We start from the raw sequence: 14,640 nt of genomic DNA on the forward strand, positions 1-14,640 counted from the left end.
AATATTTATGAGCCTTAATTAATCATTATTGACTTAATCTTCATTGAGGCCTTCCTATGTATACAATACACAAAATGTATAATAAATTATTGTAGATAATTATGATTGTTAGTAGTTTATTATCTCTTTAATTTAACAAACTATTTTCAAGTGAAGTTAACATATCTACAGTACTAATGGCAAGTCAAACCCTAATTTTGACTTAATGCCTCCAATTCATTATTTGTAGATGTAATTATCAAACCACTTAATGTTTTTGAATTTAAACCAAATGTAACCATCCTCTTGTTGACCATTTGCAATAATTTTTCAAAATAAAATTAGCAAAGAGACAGGAAGAAAGCAATTAGAGAGCAATCATTATTATTATTTTTCTAATTAAATAAAAAGATTCTTTTTAAAATAAATTATGGGATAAACATGCACAATAATTCATCAATTTAATATAATTAACAAAATGTTACCACCAAAAGCTTGAGACAGGAAGAAAGCAAGACAAATGTGAAATAATAATAATTATTTCCTAGTTTAATTAATTAATTAATTTTTGGAAGTCAAATTTGGAATAATAATATTAATTTACTACTTTATTTTTTTAAAAAAAATTGGCTCTGCCTTCATTAACGAATAAGACAATCACACCCACCAATAACTTTTCTTTCAGTGATGGGTCCCATTAGACAGTATATTAATATTGCGCGTGATGCCGTCGCGTGCGGTTTGCTAGTGCGGAAGAGCCGCAAACTATCTGTTCGATTTCGGAACGCATCTCGAGTTACGATCGATACCCGGAAGGAATCTGGCCCCACTCGTTGAGTCGACAAGGCGGAGTGGGTATAAAAGGAGGTAACAGAAGGAGGGCTGTCAACAAGCTTCCCGTTCTCTTCTCTAATCTCTCCTTTCTGTTCGTTGCTCTGTTTCTTACTCGAATCCATTGGGCACCGCATGGTAGCTTAAGGTTTTGATCTCTTTGCAAATAATTACTTGATTACTAGTGATCTTGTTCGATTCAAGGGTGAGGAAATGGGGGGAGACAAAGCTACGGGATTGGAGGATCTGAAGAACGAGACTGTTGATCTGGTAATTCGTTAAGCCATTTATGGCTGTTAATTTTCTTCTTCTCCCCTGTTTTGATTCTGCCTACTTCTTGCTTCTCTGTTGGGGTGTTGATTCTCTCTTTCGAAGGATTAAGTAAGTGGAGAGTTGACTCCGGGTTTCCTTGATAAAGAAGCTGTGGATTGATAGTACAGTGTGCGCAATAATCAAATTATAGATTTTTGCTGTGTTCTTGCATTTGAAACGCAGGAAAACGAAAGCTATGTTCTTGCATACTCGACTCTGTTTCTGCTCTCTCTCTTTTTGTGTCTGGTTTAATGGCATTCTTTCTGCAAGACTGCGTGGAACGTGCATAACATCCTTAAAAAGTTGTAGATTCCTCGAAAGATTCTATTTTTGGATGAAGTTTTTTTTGTTCACCATGATCAATGTTAGAGTTTGTCCTACTCTGTTTCAGCTTCTGCTGAACTCTTTATTGAATCTCTGTATCAAAAATCCTGTAAAAAAAAGTTGCTTCTTTGCTCTCCAAAACGCATCGTTGGCGCGAGACTGATGAACTAAAGCTAACAGAGCATTACTCGAATTCACAGGAGAAGATTCCCATAGAAGAAGTCTTCGAGCAGCTGAAATGTACCAGAGAGGGTCTGACCTCAGAGGAGGGAGCAAACCGGATTCAGCTCTTCGGGCCAAACAAGCTCGAGGAGAAAAAGGTCAGATTTTGCACGAAGCATGATCGGTACTCGTTTTACGAGCTTCCATGAACTGGCGTTTCGTGTTTTTCAGGAAAGCAAATTCCTCAAGTTTCTCGGGTTCATGTGGAATCCGCTGTCGTGGGTGATGGAGATGGCGGCGGTCATGGCGATCGCTCTGGCGAATGGCGGAGGAAAGCCGCCGGACTGGGAGGACTTCATCGGGATCGTCATCCTGCTGGTTATAAACTCCACCATCTCGTTCATCGAAGAGAACAACGCCGGTAATGCCGCGGCCGCTCTCATGGCTCGCCTCGCCCCCAAAACGAAGGTAACTACTAAATAAGGCCATTTTTTTTTACTAAATTTGGATAATAATAAATTTTAAATATTCAAATATTTAATTTAAAATGAATTTATTTTTCTCACTATATTTTTCAGGTACTCAGAGACGGCGGATGGGGCGAGCAGGATGCGGCGATCCTGGTGCCCGGCGACATCATCAGCATCAAGCTCGGCGACATCATACCCGCCGACGCCCGGCTTCTGGAAGGAGATCCCTTGAAGATCGACCAGTCCGCCCTCACCGGCGAATCCCTCCCCGTCACCAAGAACCCCGGCGACGAGGTCTACTCCGGATCCACATGCAAGCAAGGCGAGATCGAGGCCGTCGTCATCGCCACCGGCGTCCATACCTTCTTCGGCAAGGCCGCCCACCTCGTCGACAGCACCAATCAGGTCGGCCACTTCCAGAAGGTCCTCACCGCCATTGGGAACTTCTGCATCTGCTCCATCGCCATCGGCATCGGCATCGAGATCGTCGTCATGTACCCGATCCAGCACCGCACCTACCGGGACGGCATCGACAACCTCTTGGTCCTCTTGATCGGCGGCATCCCCATCGCCATGCCCACTGTGCTATCTGTCACCATGGCCATCGGCTCCCACAAGCTCTCTCAGCAGGGCGCCATCACCAAGAGGATGACCGCCATAGAAGAGATGGCCGGCATGGATGTGCTATGCAGCGACAAGACCGGCACGCTTACATTAAACAAGCTCAGCGTTGATAAAAACCTAATCGAGGTGTTCGCCACAGTCGTCGACAAGGATCACGTTGTCCTGTTAGCCGCAAGGGCCTCCAGGACCGAGAACCAGGACGCCATCGATGCTGCCATGGTTGGGATGCTCGCAGACCCAAAGGAGGTATAAATCTTCCTTGCCATATTTTGTGGTTATTTACTGAACTATCAAGTGGTCATGATCTCACGCTCTGGGAATTATTTGGATTAATCAGGCAAGAGCAGGAATCCGGGAAGTTCATTTCTTTCCCTTCAATCCCGTCGACAAGAGAACAGCGCTGACCTACATCGATGAAGAGGGAAAATGGCATAGAGTCAGCAAAGGAGCTCCTGAACAGGTGCTGCTCTGTCTCTTATATATTTCTATTATAACCAATTTCATCTACATATTGCTAACTGTTGGACCACCATCTTGTGCAGATTATGAACCTCTGCAACTGCAAGGAGGATGTGAGGAAGAGAGTTCATACAGTGATTGATAAATTTGCTGAACGAGGGCTTCGTTCGCTGGCAGTGGCAAGACAGGTTTGTGTTTTCAGCACTTGGTTTATGTTCTTGCTACAATTGCATGTTCCCTTGTACCTTGTATCAATTTTGTGATGTGTCTCAGGAAGTTCCTGAGAGGAGCAAAGAGAGTCCTGGTGGACCATGGCAGTTTGTTGGTTTACTGCCTCTCTTTGACCCTCCAAGGCATGATAGTGCTGAGACCATCCGTAAGGCTCTGAACCTTGGTGTGAATGTGAAGATGATCACTGGTATTTGGACATTCTTTACTTTTAGTTGAAGTCGTGTTATTTCTTTCATGAGTTATGGCTAAAAACTGATATGCTCTTTAGGCGATCAACTTGCAATAGCAAAGGAGACTGGTAGAAGACTTGGAATGGGCACAAACATGTATCCTTCCTCTTCGCTGCTTGGACAGCACAAGGATGTGACAATTGCTGCACTTCCAGTGGATGAATTGATTGAGAAGGCTGATGGCTTTGCAGGAGTTTTTCCAGGTTTGCTCATGTTGTATTCCTAATGTTAGACTGCAAATTCACAAATTAGGTCCATTATTACACTAAGCTTTTGTGATTATAGAAACTCTATTAAAAACTGGCAAGAGATACAAATTGACTTTCTTTTCTAACAGCATAACCTTCTAATAATTCGGTGATTCATTGTTAAAGCATATTAAATTAGTAAATTGTATGTCTACCATGATTGTTGTATAATGTGGCATTTTTTGAACCAGAGCATAAATATGAAATTGTGAAGAAGTTGCAAGAGAGGAAGCATATATGTGGAATGACAGGGGATGGAGTGAATGACGCTCCTGCCTTGAAAAAGGCTGATATTGGTATTGCTGTTTCTGATGCCACGGATGCCGCAAGAAGCGCTTCTGACATTGTCCTGACTGAGCCTGGTCTAAGTGTCATCATCAGTGCTGTTCTTACCAGCAGAGCCATCTTCCAGAGGATGAAAAACTACACTGTATGGTCAAATTATTATTTGTATCTGTTCGTCTTTAGTTCATTATCTTTACTAAACTGCCAGTTTCTCATTTCTTTTCTCCACACTGACAGATATATGCTGTTTCCATTACCATCCGTATTGTGGTAAGCATTAAGTTGGCATTTGTCGATCCATTTCTATTCAATCTTTTCTATGATCTCAAGTTTTTGTTTTGTTAATGATTTTTTATTTCAAATCTTTGCAGCTTGGATTTATGCTTATTGCTCTAATTTGGAAATTTGACTTCTCCCCTTTCATGGTTTTGATTATTGCCATATTAAATGATGGTGAGGACGTACAAATAAATTATATGTCAATTATCTTACTTTTATGGATAAAATTTTCTGAAAAATTTTAAATGTAGGTACCATTATGACAATCTCTAAAGATCGCGTAAAGCCATCTCCAATGCCAGACAGTTGGAAATTAAAAGAAATATTTGCTACTGGCATTGTGCTAGGAACTTACTTGGCCTTGATGACTGTCCTCTTCTTCTGGGCTATGAAAGAAACTAACTTCTTCCCGGTAAATTATCAATATTTCACAGTCAATTCAGGCACACTTAATCATGAACATTATGCCATTGTACATATTTGCATGGTATTTAGTCTCTCTTTTTTTATTAAAAAAAATAAACCATTGATGCAGAACAAATTCCAAGTCAAATCAATAAGATACAATGACCACGAGATGATGGCTGCATTGTACCTGCAAGTGAGTATTATCAGCCAAGCACTCATATTTGTTACTCGCTCACGTGGTTGGTGCTTCACTGAACGCCCTGGACTTCTACTCTGCAGCGCCTTTGTGATTGCTCAACTAGTAAGTTCTTCGGTTTTCTTTCTCTGAAACATTCCTACACCAAGTACCTTTTGCCCATAAAACTATGCAGATTTGTGCATCTTAGAATATTCAATGTGTCTCAATGAACATTTAGTTTCAGCTTGTATCCACTCGTAACATAATCACTAATTCTGTTCATCAGATTGCCACTTTAGTAGCTGTATATGCGAACTGGAGTTTTGCCCACATTAAAGGCTGCGGATGGGGTTGGGCTGGAATAATATGGCTTTATAGTTGTATTACCTTCATTCCCCTTGACTTGATTAAGTTTGCTATTCGCTATGTACTAAGTGGAAAGGCCTGGGATACTCTCTTCGAAAGGAAGGTAACATAATGCTTCTGTAGCGAACTCCATTTATCACAGTGAACTCGATTTATTTGAATTGTTTTAGTACTAACTGTTTTTTTTTATCTACTGTGCTATGTTAATTACAATATCAGACTGCTTTCACTACAAAGAAAGATTATGGAAGAGAGGAAAGGGAAGCTCAATGGGCAATTGCACAGAGAACACTTCACGGTCTCCAACCTCCTGATACTTCAAACCTTTTCTCCGACAAGAACAACTATCGTGAGCTTTCAGAAATCGCCGAGCAGGCCAAGAGGCGAGCTGAGATTGCAAGGTAATGCACTTTTATATTCATATGAATACAAAGCAATAGACTTTTTGTACAACATCGAAGTAATCATCGAGTTTGAATCACAGATTATTTCTCCTTGGTTTAGGTTGACAAACTGATCCAACTTGAGTATGAATGAATGATGTATTAGATAAAGTTGCAACAAACCAGAAACATTAAATTTGACTGGTCTATGGCAGCCTAAAACTTCTGAGACTGCAGTGAATCATAATACACTAATACATAAAGCCATCCTGTTCTTAAATGGAAATGAAGAAGTTATTCTTACTAGAAAAACTCGTTTTCAATTATTGATAAAGGCAGATTTAGAACTTACATTTTCATCGTTTGCAATCAACTAAACATTTATTAGGCTTGCGACATTAATCTTCCTAATTCTTGGTTAATTTTCAGGCTAAGAGAACTGCACACACTCAAAGGTCATGTGGAATCAGTGGTCAAGCTGAAAGGGCTTGACATCGACACCATTCAGCAGCATTACACAGTTTAGTAGCACCATCTAATGCAGAGAAGGAAGTGTCGTTTAAAATCTGCATCTCCTAGTTTTTTTTGCTGGTTTTAGCTTGTCCGTTCTTGCCTTAGATCTGTGCAGTTTGAGGGAAATAAGAGATGAATTGTCCACACCCGATTTCTTCTCTAGTTAGCGAAAAGAAAAGAAATGCTTATGCTGTTAGCCTTTTTATGTATCTAGTTCCTCAAGTAAGCTTTGTCTTTTTGTTGTGATTGTTAGTGTCATCAATAAACAGTCTTTGTAATTAAAAGTGTTCGAATTGTAAGAATGAAATTCGGTTGGTTTAAACGATGGATTTGATAATGGATTTGCAGAGCACAATCAAAATGTCAAACTCCAAATTAGAAACAAATTCCTTTTCAGAGTTAACAAATATATATATTAATTCTCTGCCACAGTCTAAATCACTGCCCTGCCTTCAAGGGAAGCCAGCCTATTTATCAGATTAAAAATAATAATAATGGACAAAAATAAATTCCTTGAAATCCTCGCCTTAGCTAAGACTCTAGCTAGTTGCTAACTAAAATATATCCTTTTTTTCTATATGTTAGATTAAAATCCCTATCATGATTATTATTATTTATTAAAGAGACAGATAATTATCTATAATAATTCCTTTATATAAAATTCAAATAAAAATGCATATACAAATTTAATTTCTAAACAGTTCGCAGGCGGGGTTTTACTAATTCAAAACTATAATATATTTAGTTCATCCAAAGAAATCTATATTTTAATCTAAACCGTCAACTAAGATACGGCAGCAGAGATCCTTGCTAAATTTATTCAATCATTAGAGGATCCTTAAACAGATTTAGCACTTAAACCCTTTGACCAATCTAAGACAAGCATGCCCATGACGGCAGATCACAAGTCGACATGATGGAGAGGGAGAAAAGTGCATGGGAGTCCCAGTGACCCAAGTGTTCGCTGGATTCCTTGTTGTTTTCTGCAAACATGCAGTGTTTGTCCATCGTCCTCCTCCACGCTCCTCCTCCTCCTCCTCCTCCATTCCTTTGATTCCACCATTTCCTCCTCTCCCTCTTCTGCTCTGTTTACGTTCTCTGTCTCGGCGCACTGGTTTGCCTGCGAGCCAATTGAAGCACCATTAATGCGGTTTGGTGGCGTCACCGATCAAGGGACAAGTTATTGCCATCTTCTCTATCTTCTCTTCCTTTTCCGTCTCCATTTTCACTTCTCCTCCTCTCGCGATGAGGTGGAGATGTTGGATGCATGCCTCTCTGTTCCTGTGCTCCTTGATTTTAGCCATCGCTACCTCCCACGTCTTCGCAAGGGCGGCCGGCCGGAAGAGGACCGTCGGTGTGGTAGTCGGCAGCCTCGGCCGGTGCAAGTCGGAGAAGACCGGAAGCTGTACGGAGACAAATAGTAGCCTCGTGGAGGACGACAAGCGCATCGTGCCCACCGGCTCCAACCCCCTGCATAACAAGTGAAGACGGATTTGTGGTGTATTTTTAATTATGATTTAGAATCGATCGATGTAATTTGATTGTGTAACATGCATCTTACTGAATCTTCTTAACGTATGATTAAGATTAAAGTAGCTGTGTGATTCAGTGATTGATTAATTATGAAAGAAGAGATGGAGAGTGCGAAGTGGAAAGACTTGGATTTGTTTGCATCTGACAGGGGCACGAGAGAGGAAGTAGCCATGAAACAGATCTCCAGTGCCATGCAGTTCTCTGCTCACCTCTGCAAACTCAATTAGGATGAGTTCAGACAGCAGAGGAGGAGACAGAGCTGAGAGTCATCATCTCTTTCAAAAAAAATTCTGCCTCTTCTTTTTCTGTTTTTATCCTCTTCTTTTACCAGCAGTTTCTACTGTAATTTATCAGCTGAAGTTACTCTGCAAACTGTTGGAGGAACTTGGAATTGGGAGATTAATGTGGATGAGTTGTTGTTGCTTTGAAATTTTCTCAAGAAATTGGATGAAAAAGTTGTGAAAGGTGGTGCGTGGCCCACGCCCATTGAAGACGCCATTAATGACGCAGGGCAGCACCAAACTTTTCACCTCTTTTCTCTTCCTCCTGCCATCGCACTGCATAGATAACGCAGCAGGCAGTAGCAGTGCAATGGCAATGCCCGTCCTGGAGCTCAGAGGAACTTAAGGATGGATACTACTCTGTTAATCGATTGGAGAAGGCAAATTAGAAATCAAACTGAAAAAAAAATAGAACGATTATGAAACATTGATGCTTTAGGCCTTAGAGAAAGTAAGGAGACAGGTACTTGGGGCTCTGTGCATGCATTAACTAACCTCAGTGGAGAGATGTTGGAGAGGGTTAAATTTAAGGGCTGCGGCTGTTGACCTTGCCGAAACGACGTGTTTTTTACTGCTTGAGTGAAAGGGCTCGAGTCCAATAGTGGAATGAGTGATTCTCTCGTCGTGAATGATTGATTCATTGAGCCTTCTTCTTTGTTTAGTTTTCGAGAAAAAATAATCGATCGTGGCTTTACGATTGGTGGACTATTTTGGGCTTACTTTAAAGGCTCTGTTTCTTAGTTCTCATCGTGTACTGGAAACTCTGGACGATTTTGGCAATGTCACAAGAAGGCAGTTCAAGAAGAGAGTGGGAATGGTTACCACTTGTTTGTCGTGCAAAATATATATATATATATATATATATATATACATACAGAGCCTCTATCCTAAGCACCGCTCCTGCGCACCCCGTGAGCACCGCTGACGTGGCCTGTCCACGTGGAAAGTCCTTCGACGCGGAAAACAGCGGAAAAGTTCGGGGTTCGATCGCCAAAAACACAACTTGCGCTAGGGTTTTCTCCCACTCCTCCGCGCGCCGCTCCTCCCCGCTGCTCTCCTCTGCACAGCTCCCACCTCTCCTTCCTCGACGAAGCTCGGCGTCGCTGTCCACCTCTCCTTCCTCGACGAAGCTAGTCGTCGCTCCCCACCTCTACTTCCTCGACGAAGCTAGTCGTCGCTCCCCACCTCTCCTTCCTCGACGAAGCTCGGCGTCGCTCCCCACCTCTCCTTCCTCGACGAAGCTCGGCGTCGCTGTTCGAAGGCTCGCGAGCGCCGAAGCTGCTCCCGGCCCTCTTCTTCCCCGACAAAGCCAAAGCTCTCGACCTCCTCTTCCTCGACGAAGCTCGGCGTCGCTGTTCGAAGAGACCAGATTTCCTTTGAGCCGGATTTCCTTTGAGACCAAAGCTCGGCAGTGGCAGATTTTCTTTGAGCCGGATTTCCTTCCTCCTTTATCCAAAACTTCTGCCGGCTTCTTCCTTTTGTTCGATTTGGTAGATCTTCTCTTCCGTGTTCTTCAATTGAAATTTACATTTTAAAATATTGAGAAATTTTCTGAAATTTAGGTTTTCTGTCCTTTTTACACTGCCCGTGATGTTCCACTGTTCATTTCCCCCATTTCCGCACGGAATTTACCTGTGACCTGCCACCTCATTTTTGATAATATCACTTCACTTAATCATTGTTGTTTGATGAGTATTATCAATTAACCCTGGTAATTTGATGCTGAAACACAGTATGCACAGTGGATGAAACACAATATTCCCCCCTTTCTGTAATGAAATTTAGTTATGACATGATAACTTCTTCTAATAAAAATATTAAAATATAATAAGATTTATTAGTATAAATGCAATGCAATTATTAAGGATTCACCTCTTCTTTACTATTGACTTTGAGCCCAAGTTAGCTGTTGATAATTTTACACTTAGATATGACACACAAGAAGGACTTTACTTATCATTGGGATTGTTTTTGCTAACACTTGTGAGCATTGACATTGGTAGATTTGTGTTAGTTTTTTTTCCTTTTTCTTTTCTATTGAAATAATTGAAATATTGTTTTTCCTTTTTCTTGTGACCATGCTTAGCAATCAACACAAGAATGACTTTTGTTTCGTTAACTTCTGTTTGTCTTAAATTGATTGGCCTGCTTGTTATGTTGACCTGATTACAATAACCTATACAGGAATTGTTGCTGACACAATATTGAGTAGCTTCACTTATTCTAAAGTTGTTAATCCTCGGCAATGGAGGGAAATGACGGTGATGATCAGATATATATTCCCCAAGTTGTTGATGATCGGAAGCCCAAAGTTGGTATGGAATTCTCATCTCTAGAGGAAGCATTTATGTTTTATAACCAATATGCACGAGAAGCTGGTTTTAGTGCAAGGATGAGCACTAGCAAAAAAAATAAGATTACAAATGAAGTTGTCTATAAAAAATTTGTTTGTTTTAAAGAAGGTCAAACAGATAAAATGAGGGCAACTAGAGATGTAAAATGTGATCACCCAATTACAGAACGAGCCCGCAGTGATATTAGAACTGGTTGTAAGTCACACATCTCACTTGTAAAAGAACAAACAGGACCTAATTGGGTTATCAGTAACATCATGGATAGTCATAATCATACCCTCTCGACTCCTTCAAAAGTGCATTTGCTTCGCTCACATCGTCATATTTCAACAGCAAAGAAAGCATTGACCAAACAATTTTCTGAGGCTAATTTGCCTACTTCTCAACAAATGCGGATATTTGAGATAGAATACGGGGGTCCTGAGCAGGTTGGTTGTACAGAAAAAGATCTTAGAAACTATGACCAACAACTAAGAGATGAACTTAAGGGTATTGATGCTGAAACATTGATAGAGTTTTTTGCATCTGAGAAGGAAAAACATTCAGCTTTTTTCTTTGATTATGAGACTGATTCAGAAAACAGATTTAGTAGGTGTTTTTGGGCAGGTTTACAAAAATATACATGAGAAACTAAGTGTAGATGTTAATAGCTTTACAAAATATACATTCCTAGAGAACAGCAATATGATTATTTAACACTCAGACTAAGTGTCCAGCCAAATGAAATCAATGCATCTGAAACATTAATATAAACAAATGCAGGTTGTAAAATACTATTCCTTTATCAAACCAGATAAAAAAAATAAATTAGTTTCTTTCTAATTTACCGAAGCAACGTCCACCTCAATAATAGAACTCTAATAAATGAAGAAATGGAAGACAGAACCACCAGCATAGCCAAAACCAGATTAATCCAAATCTAAATCTAAATCTTAAAAGAAAACATACATAAGAAAAAATAAATCTCTGGCGATAAATCTCTGGCCTAACCAAATTGCACAGGTGATAAATCTAAATCTAAATCTAAATCTCAAAACCAGATGTTCTTTAGCCTAACCAAATTGCACAGGTGATAAATCTAAATCTAAATCTAAATCTCAAAACCAGATGTTCTTTAGCCTAACCAAATTGCACAGGTGATAAATCTCTGGCGATATGCACAAACATACATAAGAAAAAATAAGAAAAAATAGGGTTAGGGACCTTCGGCTCGCGAGTAGCAGGGGCGCGTGGCTTCGGATCGCGAGTAGCAGGGGCGAGGCCGAAACTCTGTGACGAGGAAGAAGAGCGGCAGCGAGGAAGAAGAGAGGAGTGGTCCTTGCGCGCGCGAGGAGTGGTGAGGGCGAGGCTCCTTGCGCTCGGGGCGAGGCTTTTGTGGCGAGCTGGGGGCCGAAACTCTGCGGCGAGGCTCCTTGAGCTCGGGGCTGAAACTCTGTGGCGAGGGACCTTGGGCGAAGGAAGAAGAGAGGCGCGGCGAAACCCTAGATCACAGTGGTGATGGCGCGGCGGCTGGGCGAGAGGCGCGCCGAAACCCTAGATCACAGTGGCGAGGGGGCGACGGCTGGGCGACGGCTAGCAGAGGGGGGAGTGGGAGAGAAACCCTAGTTTCGGCGAAGGAGAGCTTCGGCGATCGTGGGAGAGAAACCTAGGTTCGGCAGCGCGCGGAGTTGAAAATCGCGGATTTGTCCACGCACGCGAAGAAAGAGGCGAAGACGCGCAGGCGGAAAATCCACGTGGAAAAGCCACGTCAGCGGTGCTCACGGGGTGCGCAGGAGCGGTGCTCAGGATAGAGGTTCTGTATATATATATATATATATATATATATATATATATATATATATATATATATATATATATATATACGAAATTGATCAGCCGCGCACCTTCCCTACGCGATCCCGTCCGTACCTTCTCCTACCCACGCCCACTGCCGCCGCGATTTCATCGCCGTCCGGCCATCTCCGGCCGCCGGACCAGGCCCGATCGACGCGCCACTCATCGGCGCGTCGATCGGGCCTGGTCCGGCGGCCGGAGATGGCCGGACGGCGGCGAATTTGGTCGGAAACCGAGACCACAGTGACTGGCGCCGTTTCCGGCCAAATCGCGACCGGAATCCGGCCAAATTCCGGCCAGATTCCGGCCGCGATTTGGCCGGAAACGGAGCGTGTCACTGTGGTCTCGGTTTCCGGCCAAATTCGTCGCCGTCCGACCGTCTCCGGCCGCCGGACCGACGCCGGTCGACGCGCCGGCCAGTGGCGCGTCGATTGGGTCCGGTTCGGCGGCCGGAGATGGCCGGACGGCGATGAATTTGATCGGAATCCGAGACCACAGTGGGTGTGGGTGGGAGAGCGGCGGTTTCCGGCCGATTTCGCCGTCGTCCGATCACCGTCAGCCGCCGGACCTACGCCAGTCGACGCGCCGGCGAGTGGCGCGTCGATCGGGGCCGGTCCGATGACCGGAGGTGGCCGGACGGCGAAACGGGAGCGCCGGCAGTGGGCGTGGGTCGGGTGGTGCGCACGGGTGTCGCGCACGGGTGTCGCGCGGGAGATCAGTATATATATATATATATATATATATATATATATATATATATATATATATATATATATATATATATATATATATATATATATATATATATATATACACGAGTTTGATATCCTACGCAAACGAAAAAACGCGCCCCGTGCGCACGTGATCCCAGCCGTTCATTGCGAAAAATCCAGGCCGTTTATAAAAAAAATCACTGTAGCTTCTCTGCGTCGTCGGCGTTCTCGCCGCTGCCGCTCCCCCGTCCGGCCACCGGACCGGTGGCGATGGATGCGCAACTCACCGGCGGCGGACTGGTGGCTGGGTTTAGGGTTTAGGGTTTAAAGTTTAGGGTTTAGGGTTTTGGCCGGGCCGGATTCCGGCCAAAATCGGCCGGATTTCGACCGAATCACGGCCGGAGACCGGCCGCGGTCGACGCGCCCGACGCCGGCGCATCGACCGCGGCCGTGATTCGGCCGGAATCCGGCTGATTTCCGGCCGACAGTGGCCGTTGGGCACTGTCCTGTTTTCGGCCGGATTCCGGCCGTAATCCGGCCGGAATCCGATGCCGGAATGTGCGCCGGCGAGTTGCGCATCCAACGGTCCGGGTCCGGTGGCCGGCGGTGATCGGACGACGGAGCGACGGCGGCGGAAGTGGGCGGGGGTCGGCGGTCGCGCACGGATTCGCGCACGGATCACGTAGGGATGAGTCGCGCGGGATATCAAATATATATATATATATATATATATATATATATATATTAAAAATCAAGAATATAACTCCCAGAAATGCAATACTCTTGAGATTTCTATGTTATTCCTCATTACCAATTCTATGATTTCTTTGTAGGTTTATCGAGTTCTATAGCCAACAATCAAAGTTTTATTGGGTATATAGATCCTCCACTCCTATTATATTTTCATTATATCTAAATAAATTTTTATCTTATTTTATGGTTTCTAACTAATTTTTTTTTAATCTCTTTTTTTTATTAATATGTTAATTTGTTTACATCATTCTTATCATCTTAAACTTATCTTTCATAATTTTCTCTAATGCTTTATTTGAGAGGAGGTAAGAGAAGCAAAGGGAAAGGTAAATAAGAAAAAAGAGAATTTTAATCTTTATTTGGGATGGAATGAGTTAAGGAGAAGAAAGAGAAAGAAGGGTAAGTTTTACTCTTCCATGCTCATAAATAGTTAGAAATTCTTACACTCCTATTTGAGATGTAAGAAAGGAAAGGAGAATTCAAAAATATTAATTCTCAAATTCATTTATCTATTTAGATATCTCGTATTTGCATCATCACTCTTCACACAACGCGCGTCGTCACCGTCTAGTGTTTAACCACTCGTACTCTACAACGTCGGCGTCGACGTCGATCCTCACCGTAAATATTTTCGAGAACAAGACTCAAGAAGATAAAGACAAATAACCCTAATTTTCTCTTCCTTCAATGATAGAGATTTATCAAAAAAGCATGCTTTATTTATTTTAAGACCTTTTATATCCCAACTTTTACATGTAATATTGATAGAATTTTACAATTTCTCATCAGCCCTCTACATACATTATTTTTTTTAAGAAGTAAGAATATTTTTATAATTTTATATATTTAATCTTAATTTCCCTTCTTTTCCTCCCAAATAATAAATCTTCT

At 42.4% G+C, this 14,640-nt stretch overlaps 1 protein-coding gene across 1 annotated transcript; it reads left to right on the forward strand.

Annotated features, from left to right (window-relative positions):
• Positions 1–2,211: 2,211 nt before the first annotated feature.
• On the forward strand, positions 2,212–6,599 carry LOC141815253 (plasma membrane ATPase-like). The gene is made up of 13 exons (XM_074703167.1): positions 2,212–2,948; positions 3,040–3,162; positions 3,245–3,349; positions 3,435–3,579; positions 3,661–3,825; positions 4,062–4,300; positions 4,393–4,425; positions 4,527–4,608; positions 4,686–4,846; positions 4,970–5,143; positions 5,307–5,489; positions 5,606–5,787; positions 6,199–6,599. Exons 1-13 carry the CDS (start codon positions 2,571–2,573, stop codon positions 6,293–6,295), a joined length of 2,067 nt encoding a protein of 688 aa, XP_074559268.1. The 5' UTR covers positions 2,212–2,570; the 3' UTR covers positions 6,296–6,599.
• The last annotated feature ends 8,041 nt before the right edge of the window (positions 6,600–14,640 follow it).

This window comes from Curcuma longa, chromosome 21, assembly GCF_044706935.1.
Source record: "Curcuma longa cultivar G26 ecotype Majalengka, Jawa Barat chromosome 21, ITB_CL_G26_1.1, whole genome shotgun sequence".
Classification (NCBI taxonomy): Eukaryota; Viridiplantae; Streptophyta; class Magnoliopsida; order Zingiberales; family Zingiberaceae; genus Curcuma; species Curcuma longa.